Consider the following 25,411-nt stretch of genomic DNA (forward strand, 5'->3'; position numbering starts at 1 on the left):
ACTTTCCATCTTCTAAGAGCTCCCTGAGATCTCTTCTTTTCCATTGATGAAAGCTGGTGATTTTTATTTACTAGCTGTCATTTCAGTGGAGCAGATGGTGAAGAGCAGATGAAGGCATTTGGATCGTAAACTACTTTGAACCAGGGGCCTCAATGAATCATCTTTAGTGCATTTTATTTAATGTTTATTGGGCATTCATGCTATGAAGCATTATATAAGGCATGAATAAGACATGTTCTCTACCTTAAATGAAATTATGCCCTATCAAGTAGGAAAAAATAAAAAGACCTTAATACATACTCTGGCAGAATATCATAACATTCTACACGAACTCATAGAAAGGAGACATCACATTAAATTGGGAAGCTTAAAAATATTCACAAGGAGATAGAATATTTGAATTTCAGGAAAATCCTCTAGGAAAGCAGAAGAAAAAATTTCAAGGCAGAAGGAACAACATTTAAAAAGATGTAGAAGGCGGAAACCATGAAGTATATTTAGGATCATGTTATTTGGAGAACATGATACATAGAATCATGAGAGTTAAGGACATAAAAATAAATTTGGATGACAGAAAAGAGGGTCCTCAAAAAATAAAATGAACATACTTAAATCTAATTTGATAACAGAAGATGAGCTATTAAGGGACTGAGCAGTATCTGTATTTCTCAAATGATGTTTAATAGAATAATGTTCTAGTTGATCTTTCAATAGGTGGAAAAACATTTCTCAGGTAACCAAATAGATTTTGGATATACCTAATAAAATGCATTTTCTGTGCAGATTTTCAGTGCAGGTTAATCTCTATAAAAGAAAAATGAGTAACCTTCAGATATATATTTCAAACCTCCAGTTGGTGTGTGTGTATGTGTGTGTGTGTGACAGTGCGTGAGAGTGTGTGTGTGTGTGTGTGTGTGCTTGTCATGGGAGAGATGAAGAAATGCTCACCAGGAACCACAGACAATCCTAACTGCTGTGATCAAAGAAACTGACTTTTGTGCAACCAGCAGAACTATTTGCTTTCATGCTTTCTCTTTTTTTATCTTCCTGGGCAAGACTAATGAAGTGACAGCCTTTGACCAGGCTTTGCTTTCTTATCATCTCCTCGTTCATTCACCCTACGTCAAAATGAAAAAGTCTCCATCGTCCAAAATTTTCTCAGAACTTCCCAGAAGCCAATGACCTCCAAATTCTGTTTGCTTCTTCTCCATCTTAAGCCATCTGTATTGTTAACACGCCAGTTACTTTTTTGGAAATCCTTGCTCCTTTTTATCCTGTGACGCTACACTATATTTGCTGTCCTTTTCTCCCATCTGTTTCCTATAAGGAGTAATTTCCCAAGGAAAAGTCTTAAGTGATCATTTCTCCCAAATCCCCACCATTTCCCCTTTCAGTTCTGTGGCCCTGAACAACCCTGATCCCTCCTCATGCTTGCATGCTCAGTCGCTTCAGTCGTGTCTGACTCTTTGTGAGCCTATGGACTGTAACCCGCGGGCACCTCTGTCCATGGGATTCTCCAGGCAAGAACACTGGAGTGAGTTGCCATGCCTTCCTCCAGGGATCTTCCCGACCCAGGGATCGAACCCTTATCTTCTGCATCTCCTGCACTGCAGGTGGATTCTTTACCCACTGAGCCACCTGGGAAGCCCTGATCCCTCCTCAGGAACCAGTAATTCCTACAAGCAAAGGTACCTGCATCAAAAAAGGAAATAGATTCAATCCCAAACTCCTTTCTCCTTCTGCCAAAACCACACATTTTATAGTTCTCTCCTGTCTAACCTCAGTGTGTGAAGACATTTTCTTCCTCTTTTTCCCTTGTCTATATCCATATCTAATCAGTGGCCAAGGTTCATAAATACTAACTTTGAAATATTTTTCTTATCAATTCTCTTTCCTTCCCATTGATAAGCATAAAGAGCAAAGAATATTACCTCTTGGATGGGACAAATGAAATAAATATTTTTGTGAAATTAAGTGGAAAGGAAAAGAAAATATTAAATTTTGATAGAGATGGAATATTAAGATGGGTCAGCTGAATGTCTATCAGCTGTTCTGATAACTTGGCATCTGTTTGCTAAAATCATCACAGTCCATGTTTGACAGGCTACAGTGATATCTGCCCAATGAATAAATTTCTGTTCATCTTTCTGGTATGTTTGCCAAATAAATCAAAATACTAATTTAATTGACAATAAGAAAAGCCACTGCCAAGAGCACTGAACACTCAAATGTAAATGAAGTGAGTAAGAGGGGAAAACTGAGAAGGGCTAAAATACAGAGTAAACGTCAATGAATAAAAGGAATACAGTTATTCAAAGTCATCTAAAACTGATCCCATCTAGTTGACTCTCTGATCAACTAGAACAGGAATGAGTATATTAACATCTAAACAAAGACAATGTAAGATTGTAGGAGCATTAATGAGCCTTGCGAGATGCACTGGTCTAGGTCATGGCTAAGTTGATGTGAAAGCCTGCTACTTAGTCACTCAGTATTTGCGACCCCATGAATTGTAATCCTGAAAGGTTCCTCTGTCGAGAGGATTTCCCAGACAAGTATACTGGAGTGGGTTGCCATTTCCTCCTCCAGGAGGTCTTCCTGACCCAGGAATCAAACCTGTGACTCGTGAGTCTCCTGCACTGGCAGACAGATTCTTTACCACTGAAGCCACTTGCAGTAATCAGGGAAATGCAAAACAAAACCATACTTAACATATGTTTCCATCTTTGCCCCATTTCCAGGGGCTAGAGGAAAAGAATTAACAAACGTATGAAGGTTAAGTGGAGAAATCTAATTCTAAGGCTATTAGGAACTCCATTGTCAGACCTAAGGGAGGACTGTCACTAAATAAGCTGCCCTCTCTAATTCCTGTTTCCTTTGTGTACCTTATTTGCTTCAGAACTCTTAATTATTATCTCCTTAAGTACCTACAATCTACAGAGCATTTAATTTAAAAATATATTTTCAAATTAGACTCTTTTAGATTTTGTATTATATTTTTTTGTGTGTTTGTTGGATCTAAGTCTTTAGCTTGTGTCTATCAACTATTTTTTAGTCAATCACCATTTGTTATAGAATGAACTTTTAATAGTATTATTCCTTCTTTTTTAATGGAGAAATTTGAGTATTACTGTAGGTATTGTCTCAATTAGTGGTTTGATAATCCCTACATAAAGCATTTCTAGGCTACTCAACATTTCCCCATTAAACTACTTAATTTAGCTCCCAAGTTTGCTTTCTTATTATTAAATCAATATATTTGAGGTCTCTAATTTCTGCTGATGCTTAAAGGCAAAATTTTAAACATGTTCTGTTAATGAGTGAATCTTCACTATACCTTCAATTAATGCATGACAAATTACTTTAGTCAAACAATATTATTAATAAAATATATTAGATTTTTTAAATTAAGTGATCTATTAGGATGATCATTTATACTGAAGTGATGGTATTTATCTGTTTAAGATAAGCTAGAATATATAAAAGCTCTTACAACTCAATAATCAGAAACAATGTGATTAGAAAATGGACAAAGGATCTGAATAGGTTTTTGTTCAAAGGTGATATGAAAATGGTCAGTAAGCGCATGAACTAATTTTAACATTATTAGTAATCAGGAAAATGCAAACCAAAACCATAATGAAGCACCACTTTGCATTCAAGAAGAGAGGGTTATGATGCAAAAAGCAGATAATAACAAGCATTGCTGAGGACATGAAGAAACTGGAGTCATGATAGATTGTTGATGGCAATGTAAGATGATATAATCCCTTCAGGAAACATTTGGGAAGTTCCTAATTAAAAAGGCTAAATAGAATCACTGGTGTGTGTGCTTGCTCAGTCGCTTCAGTCATATCCAACTCTTTGTGACTCCATGGGCTGTAGCCCACTGGGCTCCTCTGTCAGTGAGACTTCCCAGGCAGGAATACTGGAGTGGGCTGCCATTTCCTCCTCCAGGGGCTCTTCCCGAGACCCAGGGATTTAACCCTTGTCTTCTGTGTCGGTTGCATTTCCTGCTTTGGCAGGTGCTTTCTTTACCACCAGCACCACCTAGGAAGCCCATGACTCAGCAATTTCATTCCTAGATACAGACCCAAAGAAATTAAAGACACGTCCACATAAGAATCTTCACATTCATATTAAGAACAGCCTTATCCATAATGCTGGAAACAACCCAAGTACCCATCAGTTGATGAATAGAAAAGTAAAGAGAAATATATCCATACAATAGAAAACTACTCAGTTTAAAAAGGAACGAAGTAATGATGCATGTTACAATATGGATGAACCTTAAAAACATTAGGGCAAGTGAGAGAAGCCAGTCCAAAAACAGCATATACTGCATGATTCCATTCATATCCATCCATTGCAATAGGCATCCATTGTAATATTCCATCCATTGCAATATGCAATGTCCAGAAAAGAAAAATCTATAGAGATAGGGTAAAGTTTGTGTTTGTCTATAGTTGGAAGAGTTTGGATACAATGTGGGCTATTGCAAAACTGTAGAGAATTTATGAGATAATGAAAATATTAGGATTTAGCACTGATAGTTGCACAATTCTATGAAATACTGAAAACTACAAAATCATATACCTTAGCAGGTGAATTATATGGTATATGAATTATATCTCAATAAAGCTGCTACAAAGAAGGTACTTTTGGTGGATTAAAGCACTTATTGTGTCATTTAATTGGGGAATGATTTTGCAGGTCAATCTTACTTATAGGAAATCCTTACTTATGTAGTAATGTTTTCAAGATCACCACTTTCTTTTTTCATATGACAAAATTCATTAGAGTATATTAGGAAAAGTCCTATTTGAGGTGATGCTGAAATTCTTTTTAAATTTATATGAAGTGCAATGTTCACCAGGCACTATTGTGTGCCAATAAATAATATTTACTAGGAGTTGGAAAATGTAATTTAACCATTCTATAAATACTAATGTGTGTTAGTGTTGAAGGGCTTCATTTGATCATTTGTGCAAGAATGAAGCTGACTAAATTCTCAGCTCTACAGCTGTACGAATCTGTGACAAAGATGGATGACAAAATAGTGAAGCCATGTGGTAAGTTTTATGAATATTCAACTAGTTGGTGACAAAGTTTTCAGTATTTTATTTAATTCCATCAAAATGTTGAGTAAGTCCATCCAAGAAAAACAATTTCATTTGTGGTCCTGTTACATTTTCTCTGTTGCACATCTTAAAGGCTTATCAATGTATAGAATAGAAATAGTTATATTCAGAACTTTGAGAAAATTGCTTCTGGGAAACTCTTTCTGTCTCTATAGAGCAGAGACATAATTAGAGAGAAAAGAGGTAAATTTACTTAAAAACACCAGAGGGAATATACTGTTTTTCAATTATCAATTTCCTCCAAGCAGTACTAAATCCCAGGAAAGAATTTCCTTTTCCTTGATTTATTTGATTTGGCATTTCATTTAAACAACTATCAATTAACTCACTAAATTTAAATGATTATAACTGCAAGCACCACTCTGGAATTTACTTAGAAAATCAAATATTTTGTCTAAAATATCAAGTAAGGAATATGAAAAGTATGAAATGTGGTACAACATTTATCTCTTTAAATAAGAGCAGTGACTATATTTGCTGATTGTATTTTACTTGATAATGCAAGTCAAAAACAACATCTATGGTTTAGGAAACTCTATTAAAATAAACAAGTAGGAAAAAATGTTCTGATGATATAATTTCCTCAATACCCTGAAATTCATTAAATAATTTCTTTTATACATTAGCTAATTTTATCAACTACTTTGTTATTATTATATAATAATTATAAAATTTTAATTTTGAGCTCATTTGTGTACATACAGCTTTCAGATAAAAACTTACCTCAGAAACAGAAAAAGAATGACTTTAAGACCTTTCAATAGTGACTGCTGTCATCCTGTTTTTCAAGATTTTATTTGCTAAGTATTAATTTTGAAAGTAGAAACAATACCCTAATTCCAGGCCTAACTAATGATTCAGGCATATAATTTAGGATAAAACAAATCATCTCTCGATTAGTTAGAAAAGACAGCAAATCACTGTCAATATCCTCTTTGACTTGGACCCTGTAGTAGGTCTGTATTTGTCTGTCTACCCTCTGTCTACCAGATGATGATAACTCACACAAATACAAGTAAAGGTACATATCTAGCTATATACTTAGGCTTACTGTATTTCTAAATCACATAACTACACTTATATAATTCTTTTTTATACTTTAAAATGCATTATCTTAAAGAAAAAATATACTTACTGCCCTCTAGAGGTATGAACCAGTAGTGTAATAAGTGTAGATGTTGCTGGGCATATACAGTTTAAAGCTAACATGGCGTATTTAAACTCTTCTTCACAAACAACATGATCTGTTTGAAATAAAATAGGTAAATTAGAATAATTTACCTTGGGATAGTAGTATTTTAAAATAATATGTAAAACAGAGAATAAAATTACAAAAGCTTCCATATAAATACACTTGCTTCAGAGATGTTTTTACATGTGCAAATTTATCTCCAGGAAAAATGTTTCATAAGAGAGAGTACTAGACTGTGAGGTAAGTTACTGAGGTACAGCAGGGTTCTAACCCCAGATATGTCTTTAATAAAACTGACAGCCTTTGGCAAGAAGTTTTTTTCCTGTGCCTCATCTGTACAAAAAGGTAAGAAGTTGGCAGGTGTGAGGTACAGCCTGTATAGTAAATTGAAGACTATACACAGTCTCCTTTACTTCTGATAATTCTACGGTATGAAATATAATAGTGCTGATTTATAACATGATTTATTTATCAAATTCATAGTCATATAACATAAAAACTTAGAATTACTTATTAAAAAATGTGGTAGATAATATTTGCACAACATATAGGTAATAATTTGTACAATCAAAACAACTACAATTATCAATAAAAATTAATCCTGATATAAATACAAATTTAAATTATACATTAACCTTAGGATCTAAGGTCATAAATTCAGAAGATGATAGAGTCTAGTTAGAAATGATAATAAATGGCATAAAAGGAAATTCAGTGACATAAAAACAATAGAGTGCTAGAAATGATGACACATGGTGGGGGGGAGTGAAGGTCATGTTAAAAGGAATAATGCCATTCAGCCCAAGTAAATTGTTTTCATGCAGGAATGAGGGCCCAGATGCCATATGCTCAATTTTACACAGAAATAACATTTTAGAGAAGCAATTAACGTTTGGGGAAAAAAAAAAAAAAGCTGTTTGTTTTGGGGGAAAAAACCTTCCCTTCCAAGTGAACTGCTGTAGCTGATATTGGAAATAAAGACTGCTTAAAGTTCTAAGAAAATAAATATTCTTAGGCAGTAAATAGCAGTTTTAGCTAATGAAGAAATGGGTTGAATTTGTGAGTCTGATCTATGAAATGAAAACATACACTATACACTTTATGACAAAACAAGATTACTTGGGAAGTGATTCATCGAATGTTCCAGGCAGATAAATAATAACCTTACTCTTGTTTGCATAACATCAGTGAGCATATGAAAGAGCCCATTATTTTTCTTTTTCCTTCATTTCCTTAATTCATTTTCTTTTACATGTTATGTAAGAAATTATAAGCTATGGTTACACATCAGGATTTACTCTTTAAAAAACTCAAGAATCTAACAATGCCTCTTTTTTTTCTGCTTAATACTGACAAGTATTATAATAATAACCTATAAGAAAAATCTCCAAAATATATAACCATGACTTAATAGTTTATAAGAGGACAGTAGGTTCTAAGTCCTATTTTGAATTTAGAAAAGTATTCAAAATATCTGCAAAGGAACAGTGACTTAAACCGCTATTTTAATATTTCTCAAATGATTTTTAAGTATATAATGTGCAACCTATGAAAATAAAGTTACAAAAATGCTAAATGAAGAATAATTTTACTTTAGAATCATATGATAGCCAAACACATGGGGTCTACAAATTTTAAACCAAAAGTTGAACGCATGATTGAAGAAAAGTATGTATATCTATTATGACATGAGATAAGAGTATTTAAAAATCCACTACCAGAAAATTTAGAAGGTATGATTACCATGTATGCAATACCAAAGAATGCTCAAACAACCACACAATTAAACTCATCTCACACGCTAGAAAAGTAATGCTCAAAATTTTCCAAGCCAGGCTTCAGCAATATGTGAACTGTGAACTTCCAGATGTTCAGCTGGTTTTAGAAAAGGCAGAGGAACCAGAGATCAAATTGCTGACATCTGATGGATTATCAAAAAAGCAAGAGAGTTCCTGAAAAACATCTATTTCTGCTTTATTGACTATGCCAAAGACTTTGACTGTGTAGATCACAATAAACTGTGGAAAATTCTGAAAGAGATGGGAATACCAGACCACCTGACCTGCCTCTTTAGAAACCCGTATGCAAGTCAGGAAGCAACAGTTAGAACTGGACATGGAACAACAGACTCGTTCCAAATAGAAAAAGGAATACGTCAAGGCTGTATATTGTCACCCTGCTTATTTAACTTATATGCAGAGTACATCATGAGAAACGCTGGACTGGAAGAAACACAAGCTGGAATCAAGATTGCCGGGAGAAATATCAATAACCTCAGATATGCAGATGACACCACCCTTATGGCAGAAAGTGAAGAGGAACTAAAGAGCTCCTTGATGAAAGTGAAAGAGGAGAGTGAAAAAGTTGGCTTAAAGCTCAACATTCAGAAAACAGATCCTGGCATATGGTATCATTATTTCATCGCAAATATATGGGGAAACAGTGGCTGACTTCATTTTTCTGGGCTCAAAAATCACTGCAGATGGTGATTGCAGTCTTGAAATTAAAAGATGCTTACTCTTTGGAAGGAAAGGTATGACCAACCTAGACAGACTTTGCCAACAAAGGTCCGTCTAGTCAAGACTATGGTTTTTCCAGTAGTCATGTATGGATGTGAGAGTTGGACTCTAAAGAAAGCTGAGCGCCAAAGAATTGATGCTTTTGAACTGTGGTGTTGGAGAAGACTCTTGAGAGTCCTTTGGACTGCAAGGAGATCCAACCAGTCCATCCTAAAGGAGATCAGTCCTGAGTATTCGTTGGAAAGACTGATGTTGAAGCTGAAACTCCAATACTTTGGCCACCTGATAAGAAGAGCTGACTCATTTGAAAAATCACTGATGCTGGGAAAGATTGAGGGCAGGAGGAGAAGGGGACGACAGAGGATGAGACGGTTGGATGACATCACTGACTCAATGGGTTCAGGTAGATTCTGGCAGTTGGTGATGGACAGGGAGGCCTGGTTTGCTTTGGTGCATGGGATCGCAAAGCGTTGGACACGACTGAGCGACTGAACTGAGCTGAACTGAATACCATATGCAAATATAAACTTTCCCTTGGCTTAATGTACAAACTATATTTCTTCTAGCAGGGGACCATGAGAAAATGTGGTAGTTATATGATAGTTTAAAAATATTCCATCTTATTTTCCTTCAGTGCTAAAAAATAAAAATTGGGTCCCCTTCCTTCCATTTGCCCCAGTTAATGTGTGTATCTCTGATTGGTTGGAAATGGCTGAAGTACAATCATGTTGCACTGGCTAATGTTTCAAAAAAATCAGTTCAAATCAGTTCAGTCGCTCAGTCGTGTCTGACTCTTTGCGACCCCATGAATCACAGCACGCCAGGCCTCCCTGTCCATTACCAACTCCTGGAGTTCACTCAGACTCACGTCCATCGAGTCAGTGATGCCATCCAGCCATCTCATCCTCTGTCATCCCCTTCTCCTCCTGCCCCCAATCCCTCCCAGCATCAGAGTCTTTTCCAATGAGTCAGCTCTTCGCATGAGGTGGCCAAAGTACTGGAGTTTCAGCTTCAGCATCATTCCTTCCAAAGAAATCCCAGGGTTGATCTCCTTCAGAATGGACTGGTTGGATCTCCTTGTAGTCCAAGGGACTCTCAAGAGTCTTCTCCAACACCACAGTTCAAAAGCATCAATTCTTTGGTGCTCAGCTTTCTTCACAGTTCAACTCTCACATCCATACATGACCACTGGAAAAACCATAGCCTTGACTAGACAGACCTTTGTTGGCAAAGTAATGTCTCTGGTTTTCAACAAGCTATCTAGGTTGGTCATAACTTTTCTTCCAAAGAGTAAGCATCTTTTAATTTCATGGCTGCAGTCACCATCTGCAGTGATTTTGGAGCCCCCCAAAATAAAGTCTGACACTGTTTCCACTGTTTCCCCATCTATTTCCCATGAAGTGATGGGACCAGATGCCATGATCTTCGTTTTCTGAATGTTGAGCTTTAAGCCAACTTTTTCACTCTCCACTTTCACTTTCATCAAGATGCTTTTTAGTTCCTCTTCACTTTCTGCCAGGTGGTGTCATCTGCATATCTGATGTTGTTGACATTTCTCCTGGCAATCTTGATTCCAGCTTGTGTTTCTTCCAGCCCAGCATTTCACATGATGTACTCTGCATATAAGTTAAATAAGCAGGGTGACAATATATAGCCTTGACGTACTCCTTTTTCTATTTGGAACCAGTCTGTTGTTCCATGTTCAGTTCTAACTTTTGCTTCCTAACCTGCATAAAAACTATAACAATCAGTGGGAAATAGAAGAGAAAAAGTAGCTTTAGGCATCATTTTTATATCTGTATATGCTTTTTTTCTACAGGTAGTAAAGTTTTTACAGTGTCTATTAACCCATCAAGAATGTACACATTTCTGGAGGCAATTTTCCACATAGATACAAAGTTTTGAAAAATTTTAGTAAATACTGAATTATTTAGGAAGACAGTTACTGTATAAACTAAGAGAAAGTTTATTTTGTTAATACTATATGTGAGTCATTAATAGAAATTAAAGATTTATCATTAATGTTGTCAGTGTCAGTAGCAGGCATATATTTATTGGTGCAAGCATCTGTTTTGTGTTGTCTTTTTTTTTTGTTATTCATATCTTCACATTTACAATGTTGAGATATATGTTTATTTACTATTAATTATTTCTCTTCTGTTTCTCCTTCATATTATAAATTGCATATTCTATTAATTATTTAAAGTGTATTCATATAGATATTTACATTTACTCAGAATTTTGTTCTAAGCTAGTAAAGGAAGTGTGACAAAATATTTATCATACAAAAGAGGTATTGGATCAGATAGGTTGAAAGCAATCATCTTAGATTAATGAGTTAATATATAATCTTGGGATTCCTTGTTAGATAAAACAAAAAATCAGTACTCTTTATAAAGAAAACATATATTTCACCAATAAGGATGACTGACACATGAAAAGGAATACTATGGCATAATAGTCTTAATTTACACAAATTAAGAAAGGTGAAACTCAGTCTGCAAATCAAAATTGAATTTATCTCTAGATGTCTCCTCTCAGGCCCAAATCCATCCCTCTTCCTCAAACATTTATACTCACTTTTATTTCCTAACTTGAATACAAAAGCAGAATATTCTTTCATCTTATTTTGCCCCTCATTTCCCAATGTCATATGACTGCAAAAGTTATGGATGGTACCAATCCTGTCCTCTGTCTCTTTCTCACTCGCCTCCCCCCCATTCCCACTCTTAACTACTTATTGTAGGTTGGTGTTGGAGAAGACTCTTGAGAGTCCCTTGGACTGCAAGGAGATCCAACCAGTCCATTCTGAAGGAGATCAACCCTGGGATTTCTTTGGAAGAAATGATGCTAAAGCTAAAACTCCAGTACTTTGGCCACCTCATGGTAAGAGTTGACTCATTGGAAAAGACTTTGATGCTGGGAGGGATTGGGGGCAGGAGAAGAAGGGGACGACCGAGGATGAGATGGCTGGATGGCATCACTGACTCAGTGAATGCGAGTCTGAGTGAACTCCAGGAGTTGGTGATGGACAGGGAGGCCTGGCTTGCTGCAATTCATGGGGTCGCAAAGAGTCGGACACGACTGAGAGACTGAACTGAACTGAACTGAACTGATCCTTATCCATTCTCTTAAGGGCCAGATATCAGCTTCTAGAATTAAAATTTATTTTTTCAAATTTTAGAAACAATATGCTTCATCTTGCAAACCCTGTGCACTAGATGTAGGGAGCAACCTATGCAAAAAACACTATTGTTTTTGCAGTTAAATGTGTGAATACTTTTACTAATTTGAAAAAAAAAAAAATGAAGTTCAGTAGAGGGTTTACTACCAAATAACTTCAGGTCAGATTTTAGCACTAACAGAAATATTAAAATATTTTCTTTTCTCAGAGTTTTCTGGATTGAGGGATCCCAAATCAGCTAAAGGGATCATGGACCTTTATTTAAACACTAATAATCTCTCACTTGGGCTAACAAAACAGCTTCCTAAATGCTTGTCCTGTTTTGCAACTTTTTAGCGTCCCATTTATCACCCTTCTAAGACTGTGTGGGCAAATATAATTGCCTCAGTCATGAATGAATAAATGATATTTACAGCAATATGGATGGATTTAGAGATAATTGTATTAAGTGAAGTAAGCCAGACAGAGAAAGACACATATCATATGATATTGCTAATGTACAGAATCTAAAGAAAAAACACACAAAAGAACTTATATATGAAATAGAAATAGATCCACAAACATAAAAATAACAAATGTATGATTATCAATGGGGAAAGCAGAGGGAGAGATAAATTAGGAGTCTGGGATTAACCTACACATTACTATATACACAATAGATAACCAACAATGACCTACTGTATAGCATAGGGAACTATACTCAATATTTTGTAATAACCTATAAGGAAAAAGAAAATATATATGTATGAAAAAAAATATATATATGTATGGAGAGAGTTAATTCTTGGGTAGGTTGATAAGGAGTCTGGGGCCCTCGAGGAGGAGAAAAGGACAAACATTTTTTTCTACATTCCTTTGTCATAGTCACATAAAAGTTTCTTTTTTTTTTTTTTCTTTAAGCCCAGAGCTAATGGTATACAACAAAAGAATTCATCTTCCTCAAAGGTATGTTTAACCTTAAACTTCTTACCGATGATTATGTAACAACAATGTATCCTGCTCAAAGACATGTTTCTCCTTAAAAAAGTCTGACTAATCCTGTTATCTTAAAATGTATACTGTGGGAGTATCTGGTAAGACCTTTACATCCTTAAGATGTTCTTTTGATTTGTTGTTAATAACCAACTGAGAAAGTATACAGCTCCCTTGCTAAGACTAGTGACAGGGCACTCTCCACCCCCCTTCTGATGTCTACATCAGAAGCTTTCTCTGCCCCTTTTTCACTCTAATGAAACTTCTGCCACGTGAAGTTCTGAGCGTCTGAAGCCTCCCCTCTGGTCCTGAAGCTAAATTCTCTTCTTCAGAGATCACAAACATTGTCCACCATAACTATCAGTGTAACTGATTCAGGCTTCCTTAGTAGCTCAGCTGGTAAAGAATCTGCCTGCAAACAGGAGACCCTGGTTCAATTCCTGGTTTGGGAAGACACCTTGGACAAGGGATGGGCTACCCACTCTGGTATTCTTGGGCTTCCCTGGTGGCTCAGCTGGTAAAAAAATCTGCCTGCAGTGCAGGAGACCTGGGTTCAGAAGGTCCCTGCATCCAGAAGATCCCCTAGAGGAGGTCATGGCAACCCACTCCAGTATTCTTGACTGAAGAATCCTCCTGGGCAGAGGAGCCTGGTGGGCTCTTCAGTCCACAGGGTCACAAAGAGCTGGACATGACTGAGCGACTAAGCACACAGCACTGATTCACATGGCTGTACACCTGAAAGTAATACAACACTGTGTATCAACTATACTTCAATAAAATAATTAAATAATTAGGTAAATTAAAAATGAAACTGTGCTGGCCAATACAGTTGCCTTGGCCACATGTGGCTATTTAAGTTTAAATAACCTAAAACTAAACACAAATGAAAGTTCAAAAACAATAAAGTTCTCAATAACACTTGACTACTGGCTAGGTCTTCGTTCAGTTCAGTTCATTTCACTCGCTCAGTCGTGTGCGATTCTTTGCGACCCCATGAACCGCAGCACGCCAGGCCTCCCTGTCCATCACCAGCTCTCGGAGTTTACCCAGATTCATGTCCATTGAGTCGGTGATGCCTTCTAACCATCTCATCCTCTGTCATCCCCTTCTCCTCCTGCCTTCAATCTTTCCCAACATCAGGGTCTTTTCAAATGAATCAGCTCCTCGCATCAGGTGGCAAAAATACTGGAGTTACAAGGCAAATATACATTATTATCAATAGCTAGAGAGTGCTCTTTAATCTGCCAAGTGGATTAATGACCTTTCATAAATCTGAAAGCTTTATAGGATATATTTCCAATTCCTTAAAATGTCATTCCTAGACTGTCAGAATTTGGGTAATCTGATTAACATAATACGTTATTCTTTCCATGACCCTGCTCAGTCACATTGCTGCTAAAATTGTTCATATATAATAACAGGAGAGGAGGTAGAACATATGGGAGTTCTACCTTCAGACTGGTGAGTAGGTGCGTAGGCAGAAGTTTATGAAAACTTTGTTTTTCTTCCTATGGTCCTACTTTTTTAGTGAAGTAGGTTGGAATGTTGATAGGGAAGAGGTTGGAGGTAAGAAGAGAAAACATGGCAAAGCTGTTTAAGAGAGGGTAAAAGAAACAGATTTAGGAAACAGAACGACTGTTTGGCACCTGCTAGATGCCTAAAAATTAGTGATCATGAATTTAAAGTGGGACTAGCCTATGGGTTGGCTTTTGTTTAGATTCCTCTGGCCACTTAAATGCATGGAAGTAAAATCCTGGAAGACAGTTGACACTAGAGTTGATTTTTGACTAACGAGTCAAACTAACAGAGGGTCAACAAACTGAAATGCCAAGGTAGCTGCCATGACAACCAAGCCAGAGAGAGGGATGGGGCAATAAAAGCAAACTAAGGCAAGTGTACGAAAGTTCTTAGAAAAGAACTTTAAGCAAGATCACTGACACATGGAAAGGACTAGAGGAAATCTGTTCCAATTTCAACATTCTCTGTAATCACCGAAAATAGTGAACAAGAATCTATGCTTAGGAACAGACAAGTTATCCTGTACAGCAGGATGGTCTCTAGTCAAAACTTTCCTGCGAGGTCTTTGCAATTCATGTCCCACAGGATAATCACCATTGCCATGGACCAATGTCTGCCATGTGTCTCCCTTTCATTTTCCAAAAGCTAATATTTTATTACCCTTATCTTGCCCCTCTATTATATATGCAAATGGGGTGGGAGTGAAGGTACCTAACTCATTTATTGGTTTATTGCTGCCAGGCTATTAGGGTCCACAGCTAGAAATGACTTTGCATTATCGAGATATCCGGGACTTGGAGCGAGATTTAACAACTAAAGCAACTTTGGTGTGTTTTTCATAATAATGGATGAGTATCTTTCCTGGTGGCTCAGATGGGAAAGAATGCTCCTCTTGCAATGCAGCAGACCCAAGTTTGATCCCTGGGTTGGGAAGATCCCTTAGAGAAGGGAATGGCCACCTCTCTAGTATTCTTGGCTGGAGAATCCCAGGGGTAGAGGAGCCTGGTGGGCTAGAGTCCATGGGGTCACAAAAGAGTCGGACATGTCTGAGCAACTAATACTGAACACGTTTATCTTATTGTATAGAAAAAATACTGTACCCGGATACTCGGGTGAACAAAAAGATTTGAACTGTGGCTGAAACTACTGTCATCTATATTTATTCTCTTCTTGTTCCTTAGTAAGAGGCCCTCCTTTTCCTGCACATATCCCCAAGTTTTAGCTGGGTGGGTGGCTCCTCGGGGGGCAACGGCATGTATCGGCTCCTCAGTTAAACATGGTTACTAGACCAAGTTTTGTAAACTTCTGGGTTAATATTTGGCAGACAAAACCAGTTTTGTCTAAGTTCTTTCCCTCTCATTGGTGAGGCCACGCATGTGGCCAGTTTTGATTATGCAGACAACATGCACTCCTTAGCAGAGATCAAATCTGTCCATGTTTTCTAATTCTCTTCCCTTGTTGAAGAAAACCTTTCCTTATTTGAAATTACATATATTCCGTCTTGTGTTTCCTTCTTGTCCTTGTAAACTTTCTGTTTGTTTTGACTCAGCTTTCTCTCTTGTTGCTTGTTCTTCGAGCAGAAGTGCTTGGGATCCAGTGAGGTCACCACCGAGGGTGTCAGGCCCTGAACAAGGTCCTGTTCCCTCAGAGCCTCACTTGCCTCATCTTTGACAGTGTGAATAGTAATAGTATTTACCTCATGGGATTTTCTGAGGGGAAGAGTAGATAATGAGAACAAAATGCTGATCAGAATGCTACACCGATGATGGTGATCATCCGCATTCAGATCACTGGAAAAAGTGAAAAGTGAAAATGAAGTCACTCACTCACGTCTGACTCTGTGGCACCATGGACTGAAGCCCACCAGGCTCCTCCATCCACGGAATTTTCCAAGCAAGAGTACTGGAGTGGGTTGCCATTTCCTTCTCCAGGGGATCTTCCTGACCCAGGGATCACTTAGATGATGCTAAATGTTTATCATCATAATTCGGCATTACTAAAAATGAAATTTCCATAAGCCATCTTGAAATAATGTCAATAACACAGTTTAAAATCTTAAGGAGTAAAAGGATATAACTCCACTGATACAAAAGCAGACTACACACATGCACAAAAAAAGTGTAACAACAGGACTCAAACTGTTAACAGTAGCCATCTTAAGGAATAGGAAACAATTTTCAAGGACTGTGACTTTTAAAACAGCAGGATTATGTGAGATCCGTGGTTTCTATTTTATTGCTATGTTTATCATTTTTGATTTAAAAGCTTTTCAGATTAGCAACTATAATTAGTTATAAAGTCATCAATAGATATGATCAAATCTATTTTGATCTATTTCGACAGAAAGTCGATTTGTTAATTACATTTTAACAAGTCAGAATTTTTTTAAGGTCTGCTTCACAGTATTTTCTGAGCTTGTCTATGATTTAAACTACTGGAAGCTTCTTCTATGCAGTTGCTAGGTAACGGGTCTTTGGAAAGCTGTAAACAGCAAGCGGCCAGTGCAGGAAACCACTCTAGCCCTGGGTTTTGATTTACAGAAATCAAATATCCTTTGGAAAAGAGCTTTCAAAGAGAAACATGAAACGGAGTAAATTTTAAAAATTGAATGTTATTTGTTTTTATTTTACGGGAAAAGAGTTTATTACATAGACCAACTGAACAAATTGTGTTATAAATCTCTCACATAACCTTTGCTTATTAGGCTCTGTTTATAAGCATGAGTGGGTTGATTGCCATGAAAATTGCTTCTTCTTCAAGGAGAATAGACAACCTCTAACAATTGAGTTTTATTTTGATATTGTTGCTTAAATCAATAAATTACCAGTTGGGGTGTGTGTGTGTGTGTGTGTGTGTGTATGAGCAGACATCACACTTCTTCCAATTCTAAGACTGTGAACCATTCAACCACTAAATGACTAAGAATAGATTTAAGTAAAGCTTTAAAAGTCATTTACTTTCACAAGATTTAAATATAAGATTCTTATTAAATATACAGAATTCAACTCAGCTTGACGTTGGCAACATTAAAAAAACAGATTTATTTCACTTCAGTAATACTGAGTATAAAACACATTTTTGTGTTTTTCTAATTGCTTGAATCCTTATGCTATGTTAATGCTGTAACTTTTTTAATGTATCACACTAATTAAAAGCTCAAAAGAGGAACCAAGTTTCCTATATCCTAGAGCAAAACAGTTTTAATTTTATTAACCTCTTTCTCTAAACCATGTCACAAAAACAGCAGTATTAATGTTTTTTGAAAAATTGCTGACTTCAGAACTCAATTTATTTAGATACTAATGGAAAGCATTTCTCACTAGTTTGTGATAGTAACTGATGTCATGAAAATTGAAAGTGAATGATATATTTATTGAATTATCTTAATGATATTACAATAATAATAATCCCAAACAATATTTCACCTTTTATGCTAAACGATTCATATACATGTGCGTATGTGTGTGTGTTATTAAAGCTCACAAAAGCTCTATGATATATATTGTGTTAAACAGTTTTCAGATAAGGAATTAGACGTTCAGAGAGATAATGTAACTTGCTTAAATCCATATTAAATTCAAACTGCCTATAAAGAACTCTATAAAAACTATACAAGTCTAAAATTGATTAACCAAGTGCGTTACAATAGGTGAATCTTCTAGTGGTTTTCCTCTCTCCTGAACATTCTTTAAAGCTTACTACTTGGTACCAGATGGACAAGTGGCTTAAATCATCACTAAGTTGAACTGATGATTGAAAAAATGCAAACACCATGTTCCTCGAACGCCAATCATTTAATGACAGAGTTTGGAAAGAATGTGGCCAAAATTATAGCTGGACTAAAATGATTTGAGTCATTGATTCAAAGAGCTTTTGAAACATCTCTAGAAGACTTATTAGTAGTAAATATACAATGATAAGTTTTATAAAGGACAAGAATGCAAGCACTCTAAGAATTTAAAAAGGATACCTTTCTTTTCCTCAAGGAATCAGAAAAAAATGCCCCCAAAAGTGATGTGTAAACTAAGATTTTAGGGATAATTAAGAGTCATTAGTTGAAAGGTGAGGAAAGCATGTAGAGTTTCATAAAGTTGCTTAAAACTTCTTTTAATTTTCTTAAAAGTAAATCTGAGAGGTAGGAGGATATTTAAATTTCCATGGAGATTAACAAATAAAGATTTTAAAATGAAGGAGAGAAAAATATCACAAAGTTGCAGACAGGGTACCAGGCAGTGGGATCCAGCAAGATGTCTGTGTGTGTTAGTCCCTCAGTCATGTGTGATTCTTTGCAACCCCCTGGACTGTATCCCACGAGGTTCCTCTGTCCATGGGATTCTCTAGGCAAGAATACCGGAGTGGGTTGCTATGCCCTCCTCCAGGGCATCTTTCCAACCCAGGGATCAATCCTGGGTCTCCCAAGTTGCAGGCAGATTCTTTACCATCTAAGCCACCAGGGAAACCAGCATGGAAATAAGGAAATACTTTTGTATTTTGCAGGAAAGAGTGGGTGAAAAGGAAGTGACATTGGGGAAATATGGTAGCAAAAATCTGAGGAAATCTTTCATGCATTGTTTTCCCCCATCTAGGAATTAAGCGATGAGCTAGTTTGAAACTGTAACTGCAAGAGTAAGAGCGTGTTTTAATAAGAAAAAAAAGTGCACACTGTGAAGGGCCTGTGAGCTGCAGGACCATGAATTCAGCAATATGAGTCTGACTCACTGTGTGACTCACTGATTAGTGGCGCTTACTCAGCCAAGGAGCAGGAGAACAGGATCCATCCGTGTAGGATTTTGTTTGTTTGTGTGTATGTTTGCTATTGTCAATCAGGAGCCATCAAAAATCACAACAAAGGGAAACAGTATATTGATATGCAGTTATGACAGACCACAAAATCCAGGTGGTTTAAAGAGAGCAGGACAAACAAGGAAGGTGAGGCACAAAAGACTCTACTGATAGGGCATTGGAGCTAGGCTTCTCAGCTAATTGTGATGAAAGACAGATGTCTCTCTTTTTTTTTTAATTTCCAACTTATTGTGGACACATATATGGTTCTATTTTGCATGCATGTTCTTGCCTGGAGAATCCCATGGATAAGGTGCCTAGTGGGCTACAGTCTATGTGGTTGCAAAGCGTTGGAGACAACAAAGCAACTAACACACACACACACACACACAGAACTCACGCCATATATGACTCACCTACGAACTCGATATGATCCAAACCAGTCTACTTGCTTTCCAAAGAGCAACACACTGCAAGGCATCAGGATGTCACAATGTCAGATTGCTATCAAAGTTTCTACATGCTCAGTCTCAACTGGGCATTTATTTTGTAGTCTAGCAAAAGTCAAGGAGGGCATGGCAACCCAATCCACTATTCTTGCCTAGAAAATTCCATGGACAGAGGAGCCTGGGGGGCTACAGTCCATAGGGTCGCAGAGTCAGACACGACTGAAGTGACTGAGCATGCACAAGCTAGTAAAAGTCTATAGACTGAAACTGGCCTTTGGACCTCACTTTGAGCAGCACTGTGTTAAAAGCTAATTGAAAAGTATTGCATCCCTGAGATGGAAGAGGGAGGCTTTAGATAGCACTGGATGGCTGAATTAACAAAACAGACAGAAGACTGAGTTTGGGTGTATGAGGTCTGAACAGATAAATAGGCCTGGAATCGTTTGGGAGGATGCAGGATTGAGGTATACAATTCCACTGCATGCCTTTTATCACTCTAAATCTCTGGAAACCATCGTCATGTAAACTGGAAAATAGACCTTCTGAACCACACATTCTATGAGGATTAAAATATAATCCCAGAACCCTTAGAAATATATTATAAAGTAGGAAAATGTGGCAAAGGTGGTTCTGTACTTGATTGAAAGAATCATTGCAACTGGAGTCAGAAGATGCAAGATCGAATTCCAAGGCTTAGAGCAACTATGCCTAGTATTACATTAGACAAATAAGTAGTAAGTATATCTGTCTTACAAAAATGTAAACTTTAGATGAAAATAACACAGAATAGCATGCAGCAAAGTACAGAGTCTCATAACAAGTTAAAGTTTTTTTCTTTCATAAAAATAGGCAAGTAGAAATATGCACTTATATGAGTCCACACCCTGTCCTTACCAAAGAAGGAAGATGCTACAATTTGCTTGATCTTCCCATGACAACCTATAGCCATATTTATAGTTGTCATGTACAATCTGTGACAGTTCTTTTTGTCGGTGTAATTACCCTGGACAAAGTTGCAAATGAGATCTCACCTCATCTCTTCTATTGGGTATTTAGGACACACTTATTGGGCGCTGCCTAATCTTTGGCAGCATTCCAGAATAACCAAATCTTTTCTTTTCCCTCCAAAATGCCTCTGCAGAGATAGATGGCAGATAGAGATAGATGATAGATAATAGATAGGTAGATAAGCACTACTATCAGCTAGATATTCATCTAACAATCTTAATAAAGAGACATACAAAAGGCCATTGAAATTTCAATTTTACCAGGAGGTATATGCAATTTAAAAGGAGTCATTTGATGCAAAGTGAGGTTGACTTAAGGGAATAATTGAGCCAAGTGCCTTGTCTTGCTGAGTCTTTGCCTACCATGAGATATACTTCCTCCAAACAGCCCTCACAATTCTTCAATATGAAGTTCACATCAACAGATTCCTAAAACTAAGTCTGGCATTTCAGTACTTCATGATCCACACACTCTTTTTGACTTTAGGGGATAATTCTAGGGGTTGCTGAAAATTCTGCCTTAAAAAGTAACTATTAGAAAAATGAACTGATTTGAACTATTAATTGATGGATCCTTGGATAATCTAGAGGCAAAAATCATAAAGAAGACAGTGATAATGTACAAAAAAGAGACAAAAATTCTGTTAGAAACACCATAAGCACAACCCAAAGACAACTGGCAAACAAAAAAAAAGCAACTTTAAAAAAATCAAAATATTTGTAATTTTTTTAAAAAAGGAAAATCTCTATAATTCACTAAGAGAAAAATAGCCACCTCTGTAGAAAATAAGGGTAAACGGGGTGTGCTTTATATACGAACACACACACACAAAGTAAGTGGACAAGAGATACATGAAAATGTGCAACTGTTGGTAATCAAAACTTTAAAAGTAAAATGAACTATTATGGGAACACCACATATCGCTTAACAGCACATGATCTGGAGACAGAATGCATATTCAAGATCGAGCTCTACCACTTAGTATGGCACCATCAGCATTTCTCTTAATATCTCTGTTTCTCAGTTTTCTCATCCATGAAATGGGAATGATAATAGAAGCTACCCAGACTAGCTTGCTTGACCAACAGCCTCTATGATTCTCATATCCTGGTATTGGATCCTGTGTCATCCGTTCCCTTCTACACAGAATATGGCTGATCTATGTGACCAATGAGATACTGTGGAAATTACAGAGAGTGGTGGTCATAAAAGACCCTGTGGCTTCTGCCTTGCTCTCTCCTGGATCAGCTGGTCTGGCAGAAGCAGGCAACCACGACACAAGGCCCTCAAGCAGCCCTAAAGAAAAGTCCCAGAGGTAAGGAACTGAGCCTCCTGCCACAGCCAGCACTAACCTGACAACCATGTGAGTGATGAGGGGCCACCTTGGATACAGAACTTCCAGTCCAAGTCAAGCCTCCAGACAACACAGGCCCAACTGACATCTTTACTGCAACCTCACAGGTATCTGGATTATTACTTCTCCCAAATCCCTGACCTACAGAAATCGTGAGATAATGAGTGCTTGTTGGTTATACCACAAAGGTTTGCGGTCATTACACAGCAATAGATTACTAATCTACTATCTTAAGGGGGCTTCCTTGATGTCTCAGTGGGTAAAGATTCTGCCTGCAATGCAGGAGACACAGAACACGAAGGTTTTTGTCCCTGAGTTAGAAAGACCCCCCCTGGAGGAGGAAATGGCAACCAGTATTCTTACCTGAAAAATCCCATGGACAGAGGTGCTTGGTGGGCTACAGTCCATGAGGTCACAAGAGTCAGACACAACTGAGTGACTAAGCACAATTATCTTTACAAGATTATGATGAAAATTCATTGATTTTCTGTAATGAACTATAGGGAAATAAAGTTTAAAAAAGAGGGGATATATGTATAACTGACTTACTCTGCTGTATAGCAGAAACTAACACAACATTGTAAATCAACTATACTCTGATAAAAAAAAAATTAATTAAAAAAGAAAGTTACTGAGTTAATCTACAAAAAGTTATTCAGAACTGTATTCATTGCACATAGTAATCAGTAAATAAATGTCTGCCACAATTATGGGCTTTCCCAGTGGGGCTAGTGGTAAAGAACTTGCCTGCCAATGCAGGAGATGTAAGAGAAACAGGTTCAATCCATGAGTCGGGAAGATCCCCTGGAGGAGGGCACAGCAGTCCACTCCAGTATTTTTGCCTAGAGAATCCCATGGACAGAGGAGCCTGGCAGGCTAAGGTCAAGGGTCGCACAGAGTAGACATGACTGAAGCGACTTGGCACACATGCACGCCACAATAATAACAGTAAAGTCGTTCTTAAATTATTTTTCATTCAACCAGGTGGCAAAAGTTAGTAAAAGGAATATTGCTCATGCCTGCAACAGTAACTTATTCATTTCTGGGGAGCAAACTGGCTTGTGTATTAAAGACCATAAAAGTACACATACTATTTAACTACAGAATTAAACTAGATGACCATCTTAAACTAGTCCCACCCAAGTTCACAAAAACCTCTTATATAATAATTGCACTTTTATATTCCTTCTTTTAGTCCCAGATAAAACTGAATCTTAATAAGCTGAAAACAAAAAATAATGAATAAACAGTCCAAAATGAAACTGACTTTGTCAAAACTGCTAACTTACAATTCACAATTTTCTTTTTCTTATTTTCAAACACAGAAACTTCCCAAATTTTTGGTAATAATTTATCTCAGCTAATTGCAATCACTTTGGCAGTTTTTTTCTTTTTTAAAAAATTTATTTTAATTCGAGGTTAATTACTTTACAATATTGTATTGGTTTTGCCATACATCAACATGAATCCACCACAGGTATACACGTGTTCCCCATCCTGAATCCCCCTCCCACCTCCCTCCCCGTACCATCCCTCTGGGTCATCTCAGTGCACCAGCCCCAAGCATCAAGTATCATGCATCAAACCTGGACTGGCGATTCGTTTCATATATGATATTATACATGTTTCAATGCCATTCTCCCAAATCATCCCACCCTCTCCCTTTCCCACGAGTCCAAAAGACTGTTCTATATATCTGTGTCTCTTTTGCTGTCTCGCGTACAGGGTTATCGTTACCATGTTTCTAAATTCCATATATATGCATTAGTATACTGTATTGGTGTTTTTCTTTCTGGCTTACTTCACTCTGTATAATCGGCTCCAGTTTCATCCACCTCATTATAACTGATTCAAATGTATTCTTTTTAATGGCTGAGTAACACTCCATTGTGTATATGTACCACAGCTTTCTTATCCATTCATCTGCTGATGGACATCTAGGCTGCTTCCATGTCCTGGCTATTATAGACAGTGCTGCGATGAACACTGGGGTACACGCATCTCTTTCAAAAATAGCTGCTCCTTGGAATGTCCCTAGTAGTCCAGTGTGTTAAAACTCTATGCTCCTGATGTAGGGGGCCTAGGTTCGATCCTTGATTGGGGAAACAAAGATGCTACATGCTGTGTGGAGTGGCCCAAAAAAATAGCTACCACTTTTTAAAATGACTTATTTTTTATTACTTATTAGAAGGTGAATTTAACATTCTCAAGGAGGTGTTCCGGCTAATTTATCACATTTAGTCCCTTCTATTTACTATATAGAATAGCTTGAATAAGAACTGAAAAAAAAAAAAGTGAGAACTGGGCATGAAAGACAGAAAGGTATATGAACATATTAAATGAGAATTGGTTATAGGTTATATAACAATATGCTAATTACAAAGACATATATATATTTAATTTTGCCAACATAATAGCAGTATTTCTGGTCATGTAAACAAATGATTATAGTCTCTAAAAACATAACCCCTTGTTCTAATTAAGTGAACATGTTTCCTCCTTAGATGTAACTATTTGGAAATTTTTATGGCATTAATTACACTTGGTAATTTGGACCTTGTGAGAAAAAAATGTGAAATGTAAACTTTACAAATAAAAACAACCATATTCAACAAACTTGCCTTCTAGCTATAATTATGTTTTCATGTAAAATGAAATATAATTTAATGCACATAAGCAGTATTAATAAAATTGTTACCTTATTTTAAGGAATTTCATATCTTATTTCATCCATAATGTTCATTTTAATATTGATAAAATTTATAGTAATGATTTATAGTTGGATAATTTATATACACAGGCTTCCCTGGTGGATCAGTGGTAAAGAGCCCACCTGCAATGCAAGAGACCCGGGTTCGACCCTGGGTCAGGAAGATCCCCTGGAGAAGGAAATGGCAACACACTTGAGTATTCTTGCCTGGGAAATCCCATGGACAGAGGAGCCTGGTGGGCTACAGTCCAGGGGTCACAAAAGAATCGGACATGGCTTAGTGACTAAACAACAACAATGTATTCATATACAGACCACATATCATACATTTTGTGTATTGATTCTCATATGGCTAGACATTTTATTTCTTTTTACATCTATTCTTACAATAAATAAAATTGTAAAGGATGAACTTTTATTTAACTGTTGTGTTCAAGACTGATGGACACGGAGGGGGGAAAGAGAAGTAAGATGTATGGAGAGAGTAACATGGAAACGTGTATATTACCATATGTAAAATACTTAGCCAGTGGGAATTTGTTGTGTGATTCAGGGAACTCAAACCAGGGCTCTGTAACATCC

General features: G+C 36.9%; 1 protein-coding gene across 1 annotated transcript in view; it reads right to left on the reverse strand.

The window, feature by feature from the left end:
- KCNT2 (potassium sodium-activated channel subfamily T member 2) overlaps positions 1 to 25,411 on the reverse strand; it is a 1,342,824-nt gene that overhangs the window by 1,041,106 nt on the left and 276,307 nt on the right. Inside the window, 1 exon segment of the mRNA XM_040262901.1 lies at positions 6,277 to 6,385. Coding sequence (XP_040118835.1) covers positions 6,277 to 6,385 — 109 coding nt within the window.

The sequence above is a fragment of the Oryx dammah genome, unplaced genomic scaffold (assembly GCF_014754425.2).
Source record: "Oryx dammah isolate SB20612 unplaced genomic scaffold, SCBI_Odam_1.1 HiC_scaffold_21, whole genome shotgun sequence".
NCBI lineage: Eukaryota > Metazoa > Chordata > Mammalia > Artiodactyla > Bovidae > Oryx > Oryx dammah.